Here is a 25,623-nt window from a genome sequence, read left to right as displayed (position 1 = left end):
AGATAGAGGAGTTGATGCCTTGATAGTAATGCAAGTTGAGTAATTAATTTTCTTACTGGTTATAAATAGTACTTGTTTGCTGAAGTCGCCACGTAAATCATAGCAGGGGACAATTGCTGACTCTAGCTCAGCACGTGTCTGAAACCACCTGGTGTTAGGAAATGAAGCTAATTTTAACGTTTAAGGGAAATCGTATATGTAATAACAACTAATAGAAATTGAAAAGCTTGAGTATTCTTTTTCTAAATATATCTTATAATAAAACTTGTTTATCTGTTTGAAACATTAAAACTACAGAACTATTAGGCTATCTTTTAAATACAAATAGAAAAATGTAATACGTAGTTTCACAAATGAATGCGTATATCTTTGATGATCATATGTGTAAGATACTTTCTTTTAACCTGTTGGTTTAAAAATACAAAGAAATTTTATCTTAACGAACAAACTCATCAAGGTGGTTTGACTGGAAGATGTAGGTGTTTATAATAAGAAAAAGTTACTTAACGTGTAGGTTTGTTGATGAGGAAAGGTCTCAATAAAAATTACAAGTCTATTCACAATACTTAGTTGAGCCTGTAGGTTTGTAGATTTGGGATGATTTCCCTTAGAAGTGGAACTTGGAAAATGAAAATTATCTTTACTTCAGCTTTAGGTTTCTTGAGGCAAGATGACTTAACTTATAACTTTAGGTTTAGTGGTATGTTTACTTATCATTTGAAATTAACTGATATGGAATCGTTTTATACAAACTGAAGGTTTTCTAATATAAAAATGTTTTTTAACCCGTGTCTTTTTCCTGTGCAATGGCCTCACTTGAGACTATAGGTTTAGATATAGAAAAAATCAATCATCAATCCTTATTTAAACCTATAAGTTTGTCGATATGGAGTAACTTTACTTAAAACTGTTTGTTTTTTTACAATCGGCAACACATTAGTTACGCATCTAAGTTTAACGATGTGAATCGTTTGCATAAAATGTATAGTTTGAGGGGGAAAAACATGACCTCATTTAAGGTCATTAGTTTTGTAATTTGAAGCTGCTTCACTTTATACTGTAAACCTAAGCTTGCCATTGATAAATAACTTCACTGAAACCTCGTTTTTAAGAGCTAATGTAATTCCGACAAACCATTCAAATAGCATACAAGTGGTATTGAAGGACATTTGTTTTATAACAGTGCAGATCATAAAACGTTTACAATACTAGAAAGCAAAAAACTATCTATCATAAAGGGAAAAGCTCTTAATCGAGATAGTGTTCTACATTTTGAGTAAAATGTATAATACCATTTTTGAAAAATTATGCACTTTAGAGTACCTATTTCACGTCTATATAAACAAAAACACGTACAAGGACAATCCTGTTCAAGATCTACAATATAATTAATTTTTTTACAGTAAAGGTTGTGATAATTCGTTATCGGTAGTGCTTGAGAAGCCAATATATCTCAGTTTGTATCCTTCAATAAATTAAAAAGTAATGAGGCATTTGGATGTGTGTGTGTGTGAATGTGTTATGTGTGATGTTTTTTTTTTTAAGTATGCTTAGTTAAGTAATTAACGAGTAATATGAGATTAACAACTGTAGAATCTGATATTTTTGAATAAATAATCACACATCATCAGGTAAATGTATTTACTATTATGCTTTTTAATATATAATATTATCTATATAGAGAAAACCGTGCACATTTTTTGATAATGTTTCATACGTGAGGAAATCATAGGTGTAAATTCACTTGTGTCTGGAATAGTTTGATACAACGACATTGTCTATTCAGAAAATAATGTATTTCCGACGCTGCCTAATAAATGAGCAAATTCTTCCTGGTAACACTTACATTTGTTTCTGATATTGTTAGATGATACATCAGCAGATTTATCTAGTTGTTTTGTATCATCGTAAAAATACATTTTTCTTTAAGTAATACCTACTTAAAATACTTTCAAATGTCTATTATATATGGTGCGAAAATATTGATGAATGGAGATTTTCAAGCGACAAATAATCTTATTGCTATAACTTACTTCCTGAACTGCTGAAATATACATTCAATTTGCGTGACAAAAGACTAAAGTCTTTGTAGAAATACCTTATTCGAAGCTTTAGTTACAAGATATTACTGTCATAATTTTTGCGTTAATAATTACATATGCTAATGTGCATTTTATTTTACGTTTTTATTCGAATAACATAAATATTCAACACTTTCTGAAGCTACAGTATTTAAAGTATAATAACGTATTATTTTTTTTAGTTTATATTTTTGCGTGACTAATTGTCTTAGAAATATTCAAATAGCTATGCGACAACTTGGTAAAATACAATAACGCTGTCAGAAAATGCGTGAGAGGCGGAGTAGAGGTTAATAGAATTTGTTAGAAATGGGCGGATTTTCCGGCTCACTTATAGGTACAGTTTATAAGTGTTAAGTAAGGACACTCTTATGTAGTTAGCAAATAGAGAGATAAGATAATATAGATATATAAATATACCAGTAGACATCAGATAAGTAGAAAGTTTCTGTATAATATGCTTAGAAATTTGAAAGCTAAAGAAGATTTCAAGTTTAATTCATAATTTCACATAACTGCCAATTAGTTTATACTATTACAAGCTTAATCAACAAATAGCTTTTTTTGCCATAGCCTTAACCAATAATAAGCATTTCGTGTTGTGTATAATCAGTAGTTAAAGTATATTGTTGCAAATTCACTAATAGTTAGCTTTTATTGTTACAATCTTAACTAGGAGTTAACCCTTTTATGCTGAAAACTTAGTTAGACGTTAGCTTCTAGTATTACAAATTTAACCGTTAATTATAATATGCTGATCTTTATGTATTTGATAATTAGTTTTTACATTATTCATGCAACAAGTAGTTTATTGTGATGTTATAAGCGTATCCAAGGCTAAAAGTTTTGTATTAATACTTAAAGGTTAGATACTAGTGTCATATATGTAACCAACAGTTAAGTCCTAGCGTTAAAATCAACATTTAAGTTTTAATGTTATAAGTAATGGTATTTTATTTTCATTCTACAAACTTAATAATTAGGTAGATTCAAATATTGTATATGAAACTATTAGTTAAGTTTGTTATCTAGAACATAATACTTAAATTTTAGTCTCAGAAAATGTGTTACTGTTATTACAAATTTAACCGATTGTTAGTTTCAAGTGTTTAAACAGTTGCTTTACTGCCTTGACTAATAGTTGTAATACGCAAAAGAAAGGTTCGTGTGTTAAACACTTAAGCAGTACTTCAAAGGAGTAACCGGTACAACAGTTTATTGTATCATCACGAATTGGCCAGTATTTTCTAGGAGTAAAACTTAGCTGCTTGTGCTACATGGTGGGAGTGTCCTTGACAGTTCCGCCCTCGGTCTCGCCGTTTGCTTAGGTGTCCTGCGGAAAAGACCATATTGATTTGTGATGTTGTGCTCTATAACACACACCACACTCACGAACTACCTTGGTTTATATATCTGAAATATTTCCTGCTGCCTTCCTTCTCTAATCGGAGGTGTAACGTAAAGAACAGGGAGCTGAACTTGTACGTGATCACGTTAGTATTTCCGTAAGTTAACTAACCTCGTGTTTACTTAGCTTTATTTATGTTCCGTCAGCAGTTATAAATGAAATATTATTTCAATTCTTTTAAATTATTCTGTCATTTTAGTATAAAGTTTAATTTTATGTTTAACTTTTTATATTCAGAAATCTAATTACACTGTTCGTTATTTCCATTATCAGTAGCCTCAGTAATAAGAAAGAAAAGCGTTATCTTTATAAAGTTTATTCATATATTTTGTATAAGCAAAATTTCAAAATTCTTTAGGGGAGAAATTTTTGTTACCAAAACTATTTTCATATACACGTCATAACGAACCACCATTTAAATTTCACGTAATTATAGTTGTTATCTCAACACAAACTTAATAAGAACCTTTAAAAAAGTTTGTTGTACACGTTCACGCTCACCCTTTTAAATGTGTGTGTGTATGCATACAAAACATGCTCTTTTTATGACAGGGAAAATGAATATTAGATCTAATTTATAATTTATTTGAATCTTTAGAGATGATTACGATGATAATATTGTCTTCGTTCATGATAGATAGCTAATAAAATAGCGCAATATCAAGAAACTGCATCTGATTTCCTTCATCAAACTTTTCAACTTATTGTGGAATGAAAATTTTCATATTGCTTCTTGCTACCAATGTAATACAAACGTATATATTAATTACTTTCACATATTGATCTGGTTTTATAAACTGCATATTACTTATATGCATATACTATTACTCATATTTCAACATAAATTCAACAACATTATATCTGTCACATTTCAGACGTACGTGAGATCCGAAAATCATTGTGTTACCTAAGGTTTCCTTCTACACGTGTTATAATTATACCTGATATATTCTAACGGAAGATCCTTCATCTTTCGTAACAGTCAATCAAACAGAACGAACTTCTTTAAGCTGTAAAATTAGCGAACACCTCTTGATAACTAATGTTTAGCAGCCGCACAGCTGAAGATTCGATTTTGCTTGTTTAATACCGCGAAAAGTTATTCGAAGGCTATATAAGCTAAACTTCCGTAATGTTGAAGCAAATGCCTATAACAAAGGAAGGTAGCTAGTCAACGTCACCTACCTTCAACTCTTTGAGTCTTCTTTATCAGAGAAAAGTGGGATGCACTGTAACTTTAAAATGTACCCACTGATGAAAGGACTAGCATGTTCTATGACGGATTTCGATCCAGCGATTAGCTTAGTTGGACCAGTTATTTATAGCCCTTGCCTACGAGTGTAAGGGTAGTAAAAGGTAAGATTACACGCTGTGTAACCAGTTTGTGAAATTAAAGTTTCTTAACCTTTACATGTTAAGTTTCACTTAACAGTGGCAAATAACTTTATATCTAAAGCTCGAAGCACACTTTAAACCAGCGTCGAAATGCGCTTTTTCTCACCTAGTTTTGTAAAGAAAATTTAACATAAATCAAAGTAACACAAGAAGTCAGAGGATTACAAAAGTTTAGTATAAGGTACGCACAAAAATGTTCTAATTCCTCAGTCTACACAATAGATACAGCGCTCATAGCCTATTGTATAGTTGTGGGTCAAGGGTATGGGATAATGGTTAGTGTGCCCAGAGAGTAAATTCAAAGTTTCATGGCTTTTGACCCGTTTTCGCAAAAATATGTTCTGTATTAAGAGGTTGTGGGAGCATAATAAGAAAAAAGGTCAAATTTCTCTTTATGCCGGCGAATAATAGTAGCCCAAAATTTGGCATTGAATTCTGTTGGCTACCTACAAAATTAGGGACGGTTATGCTTTTATATAGCTATGCTTTAAATTCTGGTACAACAACTGAAACAATTTGCATTTCGAATTTTGTTTACATGCTTGAAAAAGTTCTAGCATCCAAGTCCCTGAATATTGAGTACTAAGATTTTACTCTCGAATCCTTTAGAATCTGAATATGTGCCTTCTATGTGTGAAAAACGACATCTGGCGCAAAATTTCTTGTTTGTTTTGTTTCGACAAAAGAAATGCATGGACAATATTATGTCATTTGCTGATATGTTAACTGCAAGAATTGATATGGCCTAATATTCAATCGTAAGTATATGAATAGTATGGCTAACAAAATGTGCATGCCCAGCATTACTTAATCTACCAATTAAGTAATTAACTATAATATTTGAGTAAACCTATTTATTGTCAATGTTACCCTTCTCTGTTGAAATCAGACCTTTGAATGGTGTGACAAAGTTAAGTCATTCTACTTATGCATTTAAAAAGTTGCGGATATTTTTATTAAAATATCTCGAAATATTTAATAAAGTATTCTTCTATTATATTGCAACTTATTTTACATCATTAATAGCGATACTCTTGAAAGAATACACGTACATTTAAAAACAGTTTAAATATTTTTGGAATGACACTTATTACTTAAATAATCTGCTCACAACGCTCGTGCACAAGGTAATAAACGACTATTATTCTGCTTTGTATGCATTTTATTTGCATATGGTGTTTAGGGAAAATCTTATATTTTTGTATACTAATCATTCAATCTGATATTATTGGAATATAGAACTTATTTAGGGTAAGGAAACTAGAAAAATAATCATTCAATAACATCCATCGGCATACTTTGTTTTTACTTTCATAGACGGCAATTCTATTTACTTATTTTAAAATATCATTTGAAATAATAAATAGTTTATTTTAAGTTTTACTGACATTGATAATTTTGATGTTTTGATTTAATTAATTAGACTTGTGAAACGTTATTATTACTTTTTAACTGTTATAAACAGGAAGTAAAGGGTCCAAGTGGCGTCATCTTTCGGTGAAAAGAAGCTAACTTAAGAAAAGCGTGTGAAAATAACAAGAGAATTAGTACCCTGAACTCAGAGAAAATGTCACAGATAATGACAGATCCATAAATACGCATTATTTTAAATAACATACTTGAACGAAAAGCATTAGTATAAAACAAAAACATAATATGATGAATAGCAAGTGTCAAACGATTTGTGGTTTCATATGGATAACTTGTTATTGGTATTGTAATTTTGTACAGTTATCTCAAAAACGTCTCCTTCTCTCAAACATCGTAACATCTTTATAATTAATGAAAATAATTGATTTTTTCTAGAGTTTAGAGGGCTGTTTTTTTGGTTTTTTTTACTCGTTCTATTTCAATAAATTGTTTTAACTTCGTTATAGGTTTATCCGAAGTGAAACTACAGTAACATTTGAGTAGCTATGGCAACGTGCTGTCTTGTGGCTAAGTCTGCACTGTGGGGAGTAGCCTTGATAATTCTCTGTGGAAGCTTAAATGTAACAGGGTTCGTGTGGCAGAGACCAGGGTGCCACAAAGTTGGTAAGTTCACAGTAATAAGCATTCGTAAGACCTTTGAATATCATTGAACACCTGTACTAATTGCCATTAAATTTTGTACTTATAATCACTATATATGCATTGGAATAAACAAATGAATCACTAGATTTTTTTTTATACTCGCAGATATTTAATAAAAGTTTCGATAACATGATGTGTATTCCAGTACAATCCAATTAACATGTAAATAATTAACGGAAGAAGTGCGTCTTGATCTGGCTAATTCACTTCAAAACGTCTTGAAATAAATAAGACCTTACTTTTCACGGATAATAAATACTATACTAAATATACAGAAAGTTTTGTCTTTAAGATTTGGTGATTAAATTATGCAAACCAATACTTCAGACGATACTTTCTTCGGTAACCATGCTTTATCTGCCTATCCCGCATCTTATCAAAGGCTTTTCAGCGATACTTCCATGAAATAAGATATCGTTAGAAAACAGACTTGTTAATATTAGATCACATCTGTTTGTTTTTTAGATTTTTGTAAATCGACTAATGCCTTAGCAGACAAAGCTGTATCGAAAGGCCCAAGAGACATGTGGTTGAACTTGATTGCTATGATTCTATTTTCTTCTGCCATTTATGAAAACAACCACAAATTTCGAGCTGTGACTGGAATTTTCTTAACTTTGATGAACTTTAAAGCCATTTTTTTATTATCTAGTTATATGTACCAGGAAATAGATCTAGCTTTATAGAAATCTACTGACCAGAAGATTTGCTACCGTAAATATTTTCCCAGCCAATCAGAAGTACTATCTGTGGATTAAATTGTTATTTCTGATTGGCTAGAGACGTGATTTCGGTAAGTCTTTCTCCTAAACGCTCCAGTGTGAATACTGAAAACTTAATTTGTCAAGTTCCTTGGCTCTATATCGTTTAACAGTCTCTCTGTATAGCAACTTATTATCTTTTTGGAAAGAGTGACTACATGCTTTTAAAGCCAACAGTCAAGTTTTATTGAGTGTTTGGTCAGCATGGTTGAATGTTTTGTGTGGAACAAATGCTCATATGTTACGTAACTATAGTTCTATAATCATCCCAATGTCCATACGAAATTGGTATTTAATTTATACGTATTTCGTAAACGTGTAAATAATCCGTAGCATAATCTTTTATGCTATATAATTATTTGAATTGACCTTTCTGTCATGACTTGTTTCAAAATGACTTAAGCACCATCTCAGAGATGATATCATATAAAATTAGTTAAATTAACATGCTAGTCATGGTTTATTATAGAAATGGTTCAATTACCATTCCAGAAAATACTGTTATAGATACGCAAAACTGTAGAATACGTTATAGAAGTATTCTGAGTTAAAATAATAATCTATATACGACCTGTTAGTAATAAATTGGTGTAAAATTTAATGGTGAATTAGCACAGAGTTTGTAAAATTAGAAATGTTATGTACGTTTATTATAATAAATTTGATGTCTGATACTGTCCATGTCGCTATGTCCAGTTATGTTCCAATCTATATGAAGGTTACGCATCTTTGCAACAGGTCTACAGCATAGTTTCCATTGCAAAAGACTACATCATGATGCTGTCATGTCAAAATCACACCATCACTTCCTGCATGATTTTCTTAAGCTATCTAGGCTATGAAGGAAACTGTTTTCTATCGCCTCTTCCAATAGACCAATCACACAGAAATTTACAAACTTGATCGGTATGTATGCTTATGGAAACTACCAATACCATTTTCCTTTGAAAGGAGATGCTATGGAAGCAAGTTATAAACACTTGATCTATATCGCTTTTCCAGTCAGAGATCCTTCTTGATTATAATGCGTACTGTTGCCTGAAGTACGTGAATGTCCTTTACCACTGACCTTTGTGTTCGCGGATTTTCGCCTGTTACAAAACGTCATACTTTGCGTTCATATTCTTTTGTTTTTCAAAGCCATCAGGTATAAAAAATAGCCCCTTCTAAGAAATGTCTGAAAGAGCTGTCACATACCCTTCTCTACTGGAGCGTTCCGCAGTAGTTCACGTCTCCCTAAAAAAAAAAACACAACAAAAACAAATTCGCGCTCCGCATTTTATGGTGGAGGATGCGTTATAGGAGAGGCAGTCAAATCCAACTATTTCATTTGACAAGAGCAAACAAAAGTTGGCAGTTGCTGTCTTCCTTCTATTGTATCAACTCAAAATTAGGGACTACTAGCTCAGACGTACCTCAAAGAGCTTTGCCCACGATAACTTTTCGGTAGTATCACACTACTTACGCAATATCAAACTATGTTAAATAGTTCCTACCGTGACTTAATATCCGTTATAGTTGTAACGTGACTTCATAAATTACACGTTCAAAGTCATTTTAGTATAATGTATTCTACTCTCTGTAGTATCTCTGGTACAATTGTTACATTATAAGCCGTACTATTTTTCTAGACTGGTATTCTAGAATGAGTTGAAACACCAATTCAAACACATTGTTTTAGAATAATTTGGTTTTGCATCAAAAAGTTAATGTTTATGTAATTAATTTAACTATTGTATATAATGCACAGTTGTAATCCTACGTTTTTGAGTTGTAGAGTTTCTGATGCGCTTATAAGTTATAATAAGATATTATATATCACAAAAAGAGTTGGTAGTGATTGTAAAAACAGTAGAATGTTTTAAAAATATAATTTTTGCATGTTTGATTTGAAAATAAAAAGTTATGTAAACTTACCTATCTAAATTTACGTTTCGACATGTAAGTGAATATATGTTTATGGGTTTGGTACATAAGTCTTTGGACCTATAACTCATGCCCGTTGAACACTTCACTTGGCTCATTGTGTGACATTACACCTAACAGTAAATATAAAATAAACTTAGATAAGTAAACTTGTACCTTAACGTATAGAAATAGATTTGTATTTTCAAATAAAATCCCTACTTAGTCAAATATGGTACTTTACTTTGTTTGACTGGGGTTGTTTCATATTTGCATCACAAAACTTCAAAATTAAAACCAACAAAAAACATTATCAGCAAAGTTTTTCCTTACAAAGAAAACCAACTTACACACTTCCAGTGCAATCACTTCTTACCGTGCAAATTATACAAGTACCTTGTCAAAAAACTAAACTACTTTTAACCTGTAACTAAAATTTCATTTTAACCTTCAAATAAACTAAAATACTCATCAACTCAAATATTAAAAATACATCTACTAATAGCATCGTGCTTTAACCTTCAAATCATAAAGAGATTTAATCTTTTAAGACTATATTAACGATAATTTTACAGAGTGAATAAATATTTTAACTTAAAAATATGATTTTGTTTTTAAATTGTTTCATGTAAAAATAACGAAAATCTGGCCAGGTAACGAAGCACATCTGATATCACAATTACGATACTTCTAAGAATTTCTTGATATGAAAGATCAACTCTTGAACTTGGATAACTCATTACTGAAAAGTTGAAAGAGGTGGAATACATGCTATTTTAACAAACTCATTTTAATGGCATCAGAGGTCAGTGTTAAAAATAAAACTAATCTGTACGACCAGTGAAATAAGTCGTTTACTTCCGTCTCTTAAAGAAGAAAATATATGTTCTCTCTAATGATAGTTGCTTGTACTATTCGTTAAAAGTTCCCTATTCTCATAACAATGAAGTTAACTGCATGTGTTCTTTTATCACATTCCTCTTAATTTGTCCATTGCAGTTCAAAATCAGAGGTGTATAATAAATAAATTTTAAATTATCACAAGTCGCTATACAAGAAGTTCTTCATGAAGCAACATAATTCATCAGTCGAGCTCAACGATGAGACAAGACTCTTATTAAATCGCTAATTATGTATTCATTATAAAAAAGTTACGATTTAAATGCGTAATACTAGCGATCTATAGGAATCCATCAAGAGTAAATTTTTACAAAAATCAAGTTAACTACCGATGTTGTTTTCCATTATTTTCTTAATTTATGCATTGCAACTCAAAATGAGATGTGTGTGAAAATGTTATTCATGCTCTTCTGTTTATTAAAATATTATAACCGGAAAAACAGTACGAAGATCACATAATTTTAGTTTTAATATTCCTGTTATTTCAATGTATAGTTTTCAATTTAGTTATTTATGTCTCCGCAGAGACGTGCTGTTTTTTTTTTTTTTCTATGTTACAGTTGTTGATTGGAATTAAGCACAAAGCTACACAATGGACTGTTTGTGTTCTGTATCGAAACATGTTGTTTTCCTATTATTTCTCTCTCTTCTTTCTTTCTTCTTTTTCCAAACACTTCTCAATCGACTTCCATTCCTACATTTCTCTGTAAGTCTTCGGATTTGCAACGCTAAAATGAGAGGTTCGATTCCCCTCGACAGACACAGCACATAGCCCGATGTGGCTTTGCTGTAAGAAAAACACACACTTATCGTTTATATAATGACTTCATGAAAATACTAATGTTCAATGTTGATCCACTGAAGTTAAGCGGTTTGTAAAGTTCGAATTCTATAATTTAGTAATGTAGCGAGTCATCACTACCAACCGCCAACTCTTATACTACTCTTTTACCAACGAATAGTGGGATTGATCCTCACATAATAATGCCCTCTTGAGGTTTTGGTAAAGGTCCAAAACAATTCACATTCACGTCACTGAAGGTTTCTTCAAAAGTTGCGATAGGTTTCAAAGGTTTCTGGTTATATTTTACCAACTGACAGATATGACAAATTTTACAAAACTAAGAAACATCTTGCTTAATTTTTGCTCAAAGGAAATGTATCATAATTTTGTTACATATCTTGTTGACATCTAAATGACCTCTCATGGGCAACTTCCAATACTTCAGAACTATATGCTTGGAGAAGAATGACTGGGTAAATTACAGCTCTGTAGTTCGTGCATCTGGTGGTCTCTACTTTCTCTTAAGCACACTATTCTTGAAAAAAATAATCATTTGGATCTTTTTCAGTTCATCTTTTGGGAATGCATATTTAAACAGAGAACAGAATTGCTCAGCAATCAGTTTTCGTTTAACAAATGAAACTTCACCAGATGAACCAGATCCCTCACGCCTATCATTGTCATTCACCGTGGAATCGTCAGTAGGACAATCGTTTCCAGATCCAGAAATCTATAAATTATCTTCTGATTATATGTCTATCATTTGTTTTTGGCTTAAATTTTTAGCCTGAACTCAAGTCACAGAACACAAGGGAAACACCTCTGAATTCTCGTCAACAACCATATTATCTTCAGATGAAACTGTGATCGCCTCGTTAACTATTTTTGGGCTTAGCAACAGCTTTTTTCCCAACCAAATCGTTTCCCAACAATAATGATACGTCGTTAATTGGTAGAGAAGGTCTTACTCTAATTACAACTGGTCCTGAAACTAGGTATGATGCTAAATGTTATGAAGAGGAACATTAACAAAACCACCTTCAATAGCTGAAGTAAAAACAGACTCATCGGTGGCAGAACTCGAATATAAAAGCAACATACCTTCTAACAACAATGGCTGAATCGCTCCAGTAACATATAGAATACGAATGGGTATAGGACTGGCAGTGCCATTTGTCAAAGGCACAGAACTAACAAGCAAAAAAGGTTTTAATTCCCCTTTGATTACATCAGCTTTTACACCAGTGGCCAAATCAACAACATTGGGTGAACTCGTGAAACTACGTTAATGTGTGGGCATGAACACACTAGGTGTTTCCATGTTTGTTTATTTTTCAAAAATATCAGATATGCCTTGATGGTTTTATAACACTTTATCTTGAGTGTCAAAAGATTTCGAAGAGAGAAGTTCGATTTTTAGAAGAATCCTCAACTTTAATGAATTGAACAGATACAGGCTTTTGATGAGATCGTAGAAACTTCTTTTTGTGAACAGTGGTTTTACATGTTATAGTGTAATTATTGGATAAAGAAGCTGCTTTCTACAGTGTTTTTCAAGTTTATTTTCGCCCAAGTAAGTTTTGACATCGTCACTTGCACACCATTTAAATTCATCAGTTTGACTAAATTGTCTTAATTTATTGAAATTGTTGCCAATATACAAAGAATTACAACATCAATCAAAATAAACCTCTTTTTCGTGAGCAAATTTTATATAAGTTCGATTATTCTGCAGATAATAAAGCTCGAAACTTTTAAGAGATATGCCTCTGATACTAACTCGTATACTATGAGAATATCTGCTTTAATCTTATCTGGAAAGAGAGCAGTCTAAGCGTTTTGTGCTTTATCAGCTAAAACGCTTTGTAATAATAATAGTCATTTCCCAGTGGGCCATTCCATATCTTGGCCAACCTTTTCAAAATGCTGGACATATCAACTTCGTTTTCATTGAATGAGGGTACTTTAACATATCAGTTAAGTTCAAAGTTGTAATTTTGCTTTGGTCGATCGCAGTTGATTTTCATTTCTTTTAACTTAATTTATTTTTCTGCTTCAATGCCAGCTTTTCGGCCTGTAGACATTTGTTTTCTCTTCCAGCTTCGATACAAGCTTGTTCTTTTTTGGCTTTGATGTAAGCTTGTTTTCTCTTTTTCGGATTCGATACGAGCTTCTTTAAACTTAGTTTGTTTGAGTTTTAGCTGGATCTCTACTTTATATTTTTATCGCTCGAATATCGAGTAGGGTTTGTTTGTTTTGAATTCCGCGCAAAGCTACTCGAGGGCTATCTGCGCTAGCCGTCCCTAATTTAGCAGTGTAAAACAAGAGGGAAGGCAGCTAGTCATCACCATACACCGTCGACTCTTGGGCTACTCTTTTACCAACGAATAGTGGGATTGACCGTAACATTATAACGCCCCCATAGCTGAAAGGGCGAACATGTTTGGTGCGACCGGGATTCGAACCCGCGACCCTCGGATTAAGAGTCGAATGCCTTAACACGCTTGGCCCTGCCGGGCCATCTAGTAGGGATACTAGAATATTTCAGTAATAGTTCCTGAGACAACAAATCATCATTCACTAACTTTTCAGGTTTACACTCTTTTAGCTCATTCTTCTTACTGATTTCTTAACCTTTAGTACTAAAACTTGGTAATAAGACATGATCACATTTTGTTGACACAGATAAATATAAATTAATCATATGAATATGAATTGAGATCGAATTTTGTCTCTGATTCAGATATAAAACACGAGACTCTAATTCATTATGCCACAAAAAGCTATTTCAAATAGCCTAAAACTTTAGAAATTAAATAAATGTCGATATGTATTGAATTTTTTATACTTTCCACATAATTTATACAGACAGTTTTTTTTTAATACAAACATATTTTAATATACAAACAATAATACAATTTACAATAATAGTTATTACAAATAATAATCTATGCACAAAAGTGTTACAAACCTTAAAAAATATCGGGTTGTATTTCTGATGTGGAACTTCTATGATGTTTTATAGAGGGTTCATGATGAGTGAGTTAATTTTGAGTTGATATAGGCACAATTCACTTAGTCTTCCGCTGGTACAGCGGTACGTCTACGGATTTACAACGCTGAAATGAGGGATTTGATTCCGCCAGGTGGACTCAGCAGATAGCCCGATGTGGCTTTGCTATATGAAATCACAAACAAAATTCACTTAACAGAGGGCTAGCTAGCTATATGTTTTTCATTGATCACCTACTGAGTTTTTCATTGTTTGTTTGTTTTTGAATCTCGCACAAAGCTACTCGAGGGCTATCTGTGCTAGCCGTGCCTAATTTAGCAGTGTAAGACTAGAGGGAAGGCAGCTAGTCATCACCACCCACCGCCAACTCTTGGGCTACTATTTTACCAACGAATAGTGGGATTGACCGTCACATTATAACGCCCCCACGGCTGAAAGGGCGAGCATGTTTGTCGCGATGGGGATGCGAACCCGCGACCCTCAGATTACGAGTCGCACGCCTTAACACGCTTGGCCATGCCGGGCCCGTTTTTCATTGCTAAAGTCATGTAATTTTTCTATAAAAATACTGGTAGCTAATTTGAATCCACTGAAGTTAAATACCTTGTAATGTTCGAAATCTATAAACATTCCTGGTAAAATATCTGAAATTCCTGATTAATAACGTTAATCTCAATTATAGTTTCTGAGGTTTATATTATATCAACTACAGCAAACTAATTACATGTATCGTCTCTTGGTCGTTGGGTTGGTTACATTTGTAGACGTGAGGAGAGTTTCTCGAAACTTCAGTTTACGCAGCATTATATACAATACACTATTGTTCACGTACGCTCATATATCGGTGATTCTTACACTCAAGAAACTTCCACAATTTTAGTGAACAGGCGGGAATTTCACAATAGAGATTTAACAGTAAGTTATTTACAATTCTAAATATAAATGTATTTGAAACAAAGATCTATTGTAAACTAATTATATGATTCTAAATCTGTAACAACTTGTCCATTTTTGTTGTTATGGTGGGGTAAAGATTCGACTTAGATAATAATTTCAGGGTTTTTATCAACTATTTTCCAGTATTTCGGTCAATGTACTTGGGGATTGATAGAAAAATATTATTTATAGGTCTTATATATATACATACAAAAATGAAAGATATTCCCACTTTTGGTCCTTTAAGGGTGGTACCAAATTACCAAACTCATTACTTTAGGAGTTTTACTCAATTACTAAGCCTTGTTTCGACCAACTCACATAGGATTTGATACACAGGTACCTTTTATAGGTCGCTGAAAGTGATATAGACAGTTTTGGATTTTATTTTCTTTTTATCAAAATTTCAGAAAGAAAAGTACAATTTGGAATTTTAATGAGCTGTTCATGTGCATGTCTACCAGCTCATATGGTATTTGATATAAACAAAAAACAGTTTTATATTTTTCTGGTATCAAAATTAACCATGTTGGAGCTAAATAGTGGAGATGTTTTGAATTCGCCAGAAAATGTTGGCTTCTTTAAATTATTATTTTTCGTATTTCATTAACATCCGACCACTGGCAAACGACCGCTCATTGATCACTTTGTACGGTCAAACTCACAACTTGAATCTGTCTCGCGATTTTTAATTATAAAATCTTTAACTGAAAAAACCATTAAGGCAGATGTCTCCATTTTTTATTCAGAAGGGTGTAGAAGAGCTCGCTGGCTCACCTAAATCGGTAAAAAAATTACGGTCTAGGGACATTTTAGTGGAAATAGCTTCATCACAACATTCCAAACTCCTCTTGAAGTCGAAGGCCATTGGGGATATACCCATTGAAGTTACTCCTCATTTTTCTTTGAATTCTTCCAGAGGAATTAGAGTTGAGAGGAATTTAGAGACCATTTCAGAGTCAAAGATCCTCACAAGTTTCAGCAGCCAAGGTGCTATAGCCGTCCGTCGAATTTTTACTTGTAGAGACAGGATTATGGAGTTGATAAAAGTTCTAATATTAACATTTACAACATCACATCCATCCACCAAAACCAAGGCAGGGTATGTGATTTGTAGGGTATGGCCTTATATTCCTAACCCTGTCAGTTGTTTTCACTATCAACGATTTGGCCACTCAAAAACATCTTGCCGTGATTCTTTAACACGTGCCCGTTGTGCTGGTAAACACTATGATGCTTTTGAAGGCCAACCAAAACCGCATTTTGTTAACTGTAATGGTCCACATCCTTCCTATTTTACCTCTTGCCCTAAATGGGTGGAAGAAAAAGAAGTACAACGTCTCAAGACAGTTCATGATATCACTTATCCAGAGGCTCGGAAATTACTATTCCCAATTCCAACTCTGACTGTAAACCATTCCACTACTACAGTAGGAGTCCAGTTGACATCAATCCACGGGGTAGTGATCATTTTCCTATCATATTAAGAGAGATTGGCTGTGGTCATTGCCACCTGATCCGTGTGTCTCAGTGGAAGTTGGACCAGGCCAATTGGCATTTTTTCACTGCTCTCTCGGAACATAATCCTGCCATCGTACGTAAATCATCGATAAATGATTGTGTTGCAGCAGTAACTAACTAACTGTATTGTCCAAGCAGCTGCTCAGTGCATTTCCGCCTTTAATGGAATTCTGCTTGTTCTATAACATGAAAGCTCAGAAACGTGCTTGGGATACATTTCGTAGATATCCCACGTTTAAAAACCGCATTGCATTTCAGCAAGCCCGTGTACAGGCTCGGCGAGTTAGACATCAAAGCCTCAAGGAATCTTCAACCACCAGTTCAAAACTCACATGGAACAAAATCCGGAAGATGACTGGACGATATACTTCTGCCCCCTCTTTATCTTAATATCTAATGGCCATAAAGTTGCTGATGCTCAGAGCATTGCCAATACTCTTGGTGAATGTTTCTCTCATGTATCTAGCTCTTCAAACTCATCCCCTTCCTTCTTAGCTATTAAAACATGAGTTGAACATCTGCCTCTTTCCTTTTGACTGATCATCCTTATGACTACAATCGCCCTTTTACACTAGTGGAACTCAAACTTGTACTTCATCGGTCTGGCAATACATCAGTTGGACCTGATAATATACATCATGAGATACTACGTCACCTTTCTCCTGCCTCTCTTACTATTCTTCTGGCTGTCTTTAACTGGATATGGCAGGAGAATGTCTTTCCTGATGCTCGACGTCAAGCTATTGTACTCCCTATTCTTAAACCTGGAAAGGATCCAAAGATTCCTTCGAATTACCATCCCATTCCTTTGACGAGCTATCTCAGTAAGACCTTAGAGACGATAATTAATGCTCGTCTTGTTTGGTTCCTTGTATCAAACAACCTTCTCTCACCCACTCAGTGTGGGTTCCGAAGTAAACGTTCCACGATAGACTACTTAATTCGCCTTGGAACATCAGTTAGAAAAGGTTTTTAAAGCAACCATATCTTGTTTCTAATTTTTTCCATTTAGCGAACGCTTATCATACAACATGGAAATGTGGCATCTTGCAAAATCTTCACTCATAATGATTGCGTGGCAATTTGCCACTTGTTATTAAGCATTTGTTTAATGAACCGTCGATTCCAGGTCCGTGTGGGCTCAACGCTTTCCCGTTTTTTTTCCCACAGGAACTTGGAGTCCTTCAAGACTGTGTTCTGAGTGTCACACTTTTCATTATAAAGTTTAATGCCATCAGTGAACAATCAGTTGCAAATAGTATTTTCGTTGATAACTTTTACATCTCATGTCAGTCGTCAAACATGAGGTTTATTGAGTGACAGCTACAAACAGCAATCAATCATACACTTAAGTGGACCACAGCAAATGGTTTTCAACTTTCTCTCTCTAAAATTGTTTGTGTACATTTCTGCTGCCAACGTGGTATTCATCCAGATGAGAACTTTGTATTGATGATGTTGTATTCCCAGTCGTCACTGAGGCAAAGTTCTTAGATCTTATATTTGACTGTAAATTAAACTTTATTTCCCATACCAAGTAACTTCGTGTCAAATGTATAAGAGCACTGAACATCCTCCGTGTCCTCTCTTCCACCTCTTGGGGAGTGGATCGATACTCCATGGTTAAAACTTATCGTACCCTTATCCAATCCAAACTTGATTATGGGTCTATGGTTTATGGTTCTGCCAAAACCGCATCACTGAAAATGCTGGATTCTATCCACAATCAGGGGTTTCGGTTTTACACTGGGCCTTTCGTACTTCTCCAGTCCAAAGTTTGTATGTGGAGTCCCATGAACTTCCTCTGTATATTCGCCGTTTGCAACAGTCTCTTATGTATGCTTCCAAACTTCGCTTTTTTACCACAGCATCATACTTGGGGTTGTGTTTTCCATCCTCAGTGAGACAAAGTTTTCTATAATAGAAAGCCTTCTATTGTTCCTTTTAGCCTTCGTATTCGAACACAATCAGAAATATTGAATATATCTTTGAATAACATAGCAGTATCAACAGTTCGGCCTCTTCCACCATGGCTAATTACAATCCCCAACTGTGACCTATCTTTAAGTCATCTGAGGAAGGCCGGTACTCCTGATTGGAAATATCGCTCTTTATTTACTGAACATCTTTCAAACGATCCATCCATTCCCATATATACGGATGATTCAAAACCAGGTGACTCTGTGAGTTCTGCTATGATTTATTACAGTTCGGTTGTAGCACACAGAATACCCTCTATAGTTTCTGTGTTTATTGTCGAACTACATGCCTTTTCTATTGCCCTGAATCATGCTGAAACTATGCAATATAGGAATTGTACGATCTATACTGATTCACTCAGCTGTCTATTGGCCCTGACATCATTCCATGTTAGTTACTATTCTATTCTTATCAATATCCAAAACAAACTGGCCCATCTCTCTCTATCATCTATCTCTGCCCAGTTTTCTTAGATACCAGGTCATGTTGATATTCGTGGGAATGAGTTAGCTGACAAAGCGGCAAAGTCCATTTGCTCTGGCTCCATCACCACCTCTCCTGTTCCATACATGGACTATGGTTCAGTTATCAAAACCCGACTATACACCAGTTGGCAGTCGACCTGGAGTGAGCAATAAAATAATAAGCTTTTTCAAATCAAGTCTTCTTTAGCTCTTTGGTCATCTTGTTTCTGTAAAGATTGAAGGGAGGAAGTTGTGTTGGCTAGACTACGCATTGGTCACAGTTTTTTAACTCACCACTTTCTTTTATCTGGTACTGATGCACCAATGTGTGGTCTGTGTGTCACTCAGGTCACAATCGTACATATTTTATTGTCATGCCGTTGTTACCACCGAGAACAACGACGCCATTTTAAACATATTTTTAAGGTACATTTGCCCTTGACATTAGCCAATATCATAGGTGATACTGGCTGCCTTACTCATGGTTTTATATTTTTAAGAGCCATTGGTCTTTTAAACTTAATTTAAGGTTTTTATTAAACAATACACTGTTTTAGCATGATTTCTCTCACACATTTTATTTTATTTTTACCTGAACCCAGGACTGGAAAGGCCAACTTTAGGTGACTGACAGCAAGTTTGAACTTCATGTTTCAATCTTCCTGGTAGGTCTTAATTGTACATATTTTTGCTTTCATTTCCATATACCACTATAGTGTATTACATTTTGTTTGGCACAAATAGCCTAGTAGTTTTGTGCCAACAAACATGAAATACCTACCGACCTACCTATTTCTTTAACATGTTTTTCTTATCAATTATTTTTTCTAGTGACCTTCCTAGTATAACAAATTTTACATTTTTCTTATGCGACTTTTCTGACTTAATCTATGCTTTTTTTTTTGTCATTCATGACACACTTTGTACAGTTGAAGTAAACAGAGACATACCTAATACAAAAACAATGTACAAAGTATTTCCTGGAATGAAATACAGAAGAAAGTCCTATTGAAGCAATATATTCGTTTATCATAACCATAATTATATAAATATATTCTGCCAGGAGTAGAATAGCTATTACTGTGTCTAGTCACAGACTAAAGGCCCAGGGTTCGAGACGTAATATCTATGACGCGTTCTATACCTTCAGCGTAAGTGTGATATAAAAGTAGCAGTCGTTCCCATTATTCGATTTAAAGAGCCGAACAACAACCTTTGTTTGTTTGTTTATAATTAAGAACAGAGTTATACAATAAGATATTTTTAGTCTGCCCACGATGGGTATTGAAATCCGGTTTCTGGAGTTGTAATCCTGCAAACATTCGGCTGTGCCAGTGGGGAACAACAAAGTCCTTGTAGTCTCAGGTACCACTGGATGGCGCCTTCTCTCTTGTTAGTTGTTCAAAATTAAGAACGGATAATCCTGAATCTTCGGGGTTTCTAATCAGATCGTTTATGTATCGTTCAGATTGGAAATATCTATTTCAATATAAAAAATAATATGCGTGTGTGGGGAACTATATTTTGCGTGAAGTAATAATATGTTACACTTTATTCTTTTTTAAGTTTGAAATAGCTAACTAATTTTCTTCTACGGAAATATACAAGCCTTGGTGGGCGTTTTTAAAGATTTGTCATTAACTCGCTTGTGAAGCGTGCAGGAAAGGCTTTCAAAAGGTTCATGTTCTATAAAACAAATGTAGGACGTTTTTTAGCTGTCGAGGAAGCATAAATATAAGAAATAAAGTAATGGAATTTGTTGTGTTTGTCCTGTTTTCTATTAGCACGGGCTATAACTGTGTGCGCAACACGAAATAAACGCCACATGAAATTACCTTTTGTTTGCATATTTCATTTTCAAGGAATAATTACGGTATTGCCATCGTCTTTGACATCTGATTGTTGTGACGCTTAAAACATCTATTTGAATACTACGTAAACCGATATCCCGTTACACTTTGTTTCAGTATAAAAAAAACCAACTGCATTTTGAAAAAAAATGTGTATGTAAATTGAAACATGAAACAGATATTGTAGTATTCCTATTTAATTTCATTTAAAAAAATATTTCATGTAATTTAAATATTTCAGCCTGGTATGACTTTGTGTTAATTTCTAAAAACTAACGAAGTTAAATTGATTATAAAATGTAAACGATGTCAAGCTTATTTTTTCAAAGTAAGAAGTCACTGCTATTACACGTGAAAATATATTCATCATATTACTTTGTTTACTTTGTGTCCAAGCTCAGCATGGCCAGGTGGTTAGGGCGAACAACTCGTAATTGAGGGTCGTAGGTTCAAATCGCCGTCGCGTCAAAACTATTCACCTTTTTGGCCGTAGAGGTGATGATCAATCCTACTATTCTTTAGTTAAAGAGTAGCCCAAAGGTTGGCGGTGATGACTAGCTGCCTTCCCTCTAGTCTTACATTGCTAAAGTTGTGACGGCTATCGCAAATAGCCCTCGTGTAGTTTTGGGCGAAAAACAAAAGAAACAAACAATAGTTTTTGTTTTCTTCTTTAAAGTAATGGTGTATTTCAACCTCAAGACTAAAATAATGGGTAAAGTCATCATTCCGTTACATTTCTAAATTCGTTGAAGTGCCCTAGAAAAATTTATTATCTTAAGGCGGAATCTGTATCAGTGAAACCCACTTGAAACAGACTAGAGTTTATGTTCGAAACTTGTGAGATATCCAAAATCTGTTCATATTTACGATGTACTCTTATTTATTTATTTTATAGTTCTCATTTACAAACAGGAATTATTGAAGAAACTGCTCATAATTCTGTAAATATACTGTTAAGCTGAGAGTATTTTAAAGTATTGGCTGAATTACCATAAGAAACACGTACAGTAAAAAAAAAAAAAGGATAAATGTTTTACGCAGATATCGTTGTTTATTTACGTACTATACTTTGTAATACCAGTTTAAACAGCCTGAGAGGTTATAAATCCATGTCATAACTAATTAGTGTTTAGTCGTCTGCAGATATAAAGAGATTGTTCAAATTACGCTACGGTTAATAACTTTGCTTTTATTATAAATAAGCGATATTTCGTTGCAGCCCGAGCTGTTTACTGATAAATGGTGCAGAAAAATAGAACTGTGTGAATGACTACCTCCCGGTTAGCATGAACTGTCTAGTAAAAAATGTTTGTACAGAAATACAACTACAATGTAGATGGGTGCGCTTCGTAGACCCAAACCAATTGTCTATTAGCGATTGATGTACAAGGAAACAGTTACACTGTATAAAGATACCTACAATCATGTTAGGCCTTAAGTTAATTGTCTTTTTGTTGTGTTTTTTTCAGGCCACACTCGTCATATCAGTATTCCTGACTGTATGGAGTTTGATATTACTACGAATGCTTGTCGTGGCTACTGCGTATCGTATTCCATACCCTCTACAGAGGAGACTTTGAGAATAAACTCGAATCAGGCAGTGACTTCAATTGGACAGTGTTGTAACATTATGGAAACTGAAGATGTAAGATTCATTTTAAGATACTGATTTTGTAAGAATCTCTATATTAATTTTTTTAAGAATTATTATTTTTTCTTTTGGTTCTACCATTTTCTTTTGATACTTTTCCATGAATCAAGTCTATTTCCATAACAATTAAGAAATAAAATATTCTGATATGACAAACACTGTCATTCATGGGCGCAATATAAACAATATTAATTACTGTAGCCCAAAAGAAGACAGTGAATGATGTTTATTAAATTACTTTCTTTCAGTACCAGATCAAATTTAGGGACACCTCGTGCATATTCCCTTTGCTTGAATACTCGAAACAAACAAACAAACAAACGGAAAGCGTCAAAAGTAAAAATACAAAAAATTAATGAAATGAAATATAATATAAATAATTTAGATTGAAAATTTAGGTTCTTCTGGGTTGAAAATTCACCTCTCCTCAACATTTGCCTATAGTGCATAGTATAAAATAAAATATAGATCTCAAAAGCATCGAGATGTATAAAAATGTTTTATTTTCTAGTTACACACACCTATAAGAAACTAAATACCCCCTAATTAAAAATTAGAGTCTACTAAAGTAACACAGAATACAGCAAAACAAAAATGTTTTCATGAAACACGTTAATTCAACTTTGATTTTTACAAAATAAAAATACAATGTAAAAAAGGTACAGAAGATAATTTATAGTTCTTTTCACCAAACTCGACCTTATATTACTGAAAACAGTAACATCAAGTTCAACCTATTAGCACTTAATACTTTATCATTAATTTCGACCTAGAAGCTCTAGAAACACTAATATGAATTTCAACCTAGTAGTAACAAAACCATGTCATCAAATTCTTTGTAGAAACACCAAAAACAATAAAGGAACTTCACATAGTATTACTGAGAATATAAACGCCAAGTTCAACCTGGTAGTACTGAAAACGGTAACATCGAATTCAGCATAGAAGTACCGAAAAACGTAACATCAAGTTCTACTTATTAGTGCTGAAAACGGTAATGTCAAGTTCAACCTAACAGTGCTGAAAAACTTATCATCATAGTAGACCTAGAAGAACTGAAAATCCTATCATCAAGTTCGAACAAATAGTACTGAAAACAGTTCCATGAAGTTCCACCTAAAACAGTACTTAAATGGATAACATCCAGTTCAACATTCCAGTACTTAAAACGGTATCATCAAATTCAACCTAGTAGTGACGAAAACAGTATCATAAAGCTCCATTTATCAGTAACATTAAATTCGAGATACTAGTAGTGAAAATAGTATCATCAAGTTTCATATACTAGTACTGAAAACGGTCTCATCATGTTCCACCTCACAGTGCTTGAATCGGTAATATCGCGTTCAACCGTCTAGTACTAAAAATGATATCATCAAATTGAACCCAGTAGTACCGAAAACGCAATCAAAAACTTCACCTAGTATTACTGAGAACAGTAACATCACGTTCGAACTAGTAGTACTAAAACGTTATCATAAATTCGACCTAATAACACTGTAAACAGAATCATCAAGTTCGATCTAATGGTAAAAAAAAAATCGTATCATCAAGTTGTTCAACCTAGTAATATCGAAAAGCGTATCATCGAATTCGACCTACTACTGTCCAAGACAGTATCATCAAGTTGTTCAACCTAGTAATATCGAAAAGCGTATCATCGAATTCGACCTACTACTATCCAAGACAGTATCATCAAGTTGTTCAACCTAGTAATATCGAAAAGCGTATCATCGAATTCGACCTACTACTATCCAAGACAGTATCATCAAATTGTTCAACCTAGTAATATCGAAAAGCGTATCATCGAATTCGACCTACTACTATCCAAGACAGTATCATCAAGTTGTTCAACCTAGTAATATCGAAAAGCGTATCATCGAATTCGACCTACTACTATCCAAGACAGTATCATCAAGTTGTTCAACCTAGTAATATCGAAAAGCGTATCATCGAATTCGACCTACTACTATCCAAGACAGTACCATCAAGTTGTTCAACCTAGTAATATCGAAAAGCGTATCATCGAATTCGACCTACTACTATCCAAGACAGTATCATCAAGTTGTTCAACCTAGTAATATCGAAAAGCGTATCATCGAATTCGACCTACTACTATCCAAGACAGTACCATCAAGTTGTTCAACCTAGTAATATCGAAAAGCGTATCATCGAATTCGACCTACTATTATCCAAGACAGTATCATCAAGTTGTTCAACCTAGTAATATCGAAAAGCGTATCATCGAATTCGACCTACTACTATCCAAGACAGTATCATCAAGTTGTTCAACCTAGTAATATCGAAAAGCGTATCATCGAATTCGACCTACTACTATCCAAGACAGTATCATCAAGTTGTTCAACCTAGTAATATCGAAAAGCGTATCATCGAATTCGACCTACTACTATCCAAGACAGTATCATCAAGTTCGACGAAATTCTACTGGAAATAGTAATATCAAGGTCGACCTAGTATTACCAAAAGTAGTATCAAGTTCGACTTAGCAGTATTGAAAACAGTATCATCAAGTGCGACTTAGCAGTATTGAAAACAGTATCATCAAGTGCGACTTAGTATTACTAAAAAGAGTATAATCAAATTCGACATAATGATACGGAAATCAGTATCATGAAATTTCTGCTAGTAGTACTAGAAACTGTATCGTCATATTCAACCGAGCAGTATCGTATATCATATAATAAAGTTCGTTCTAGTGGTATCTAAACAGCGATGATAATCAAGATTGACCTAGTATTACTGAAAATAGCAACAATAGGTTCGACATACCAGTATTCAAAACGGTATCATCATGTTCGATATAATAGAACTAACGACAGCATCATCAAGTTCGACTTATTAGTTCCGAAAACCATACTATCAAGTTCGATCTAGTAGCAC

At 33.7% G+C, this 25,623-nt stretch overlaps 1 protein-coding gene across 7 annotated transcripts in view; it reads left to right on the top strand.

Moving 5' to 3' along the window:
- The window catches only part of LOC143222885 (thyrostimulin alpha-2 subunit-like), a 119,275-nt gene that overhangs the window by 79,290 nt on the left and 14,362 nt on the right, over positions 1 to 25,623 (top strand). For 5 of the 7 annotated variants that reach the window (XM_076450022.1, XM_076450019.1, XM_076450020.1 and 2 more), the window contains 2 exons: positions 6,762 to 6,918; positions 22,541 to 22,716. In XM_076450022.1, the coding sequence (XP_076306137.1) occupies positions 6,801 to 6,918; positions 22,541 to 22,716 (294 nt within the window). In that variant the 5' untranslated portion in view covers positions 6,762 to 6,800. Of the gene's footprint in view, positions 1 to 3,322; positions 3,587 to 6,761; positions 6,919 to 22,540; positions 22,717 to 25,623 lie in introns of all 7 variants that reach the window. The other 2 variants (XM_076450024.1, XM_076450023.1) reach the window with 2 other exon arrangements.

The sequence above is a fragment of the Tachypleus tridentatus genome, chromosome 8 (assembly GCF_004210375.1).
Source record: "Tachypleus tridentatus isolate NWPU-2018 chromosome 8, ASM421037v1, whole genome shotgun sequence".
In the NCBI taxonomy this organism is placed as follows: Eukaryota; Metazoa; Arthropoda; class Merostomata; order Xiphosura; family Limulidae; genus Tachypleus; species Tachypleus tridentatus.
Note: the sequence above shows the minus strand (reverse complement) of the source record. Positions and strands in the feature narration are given on the sequence as shown.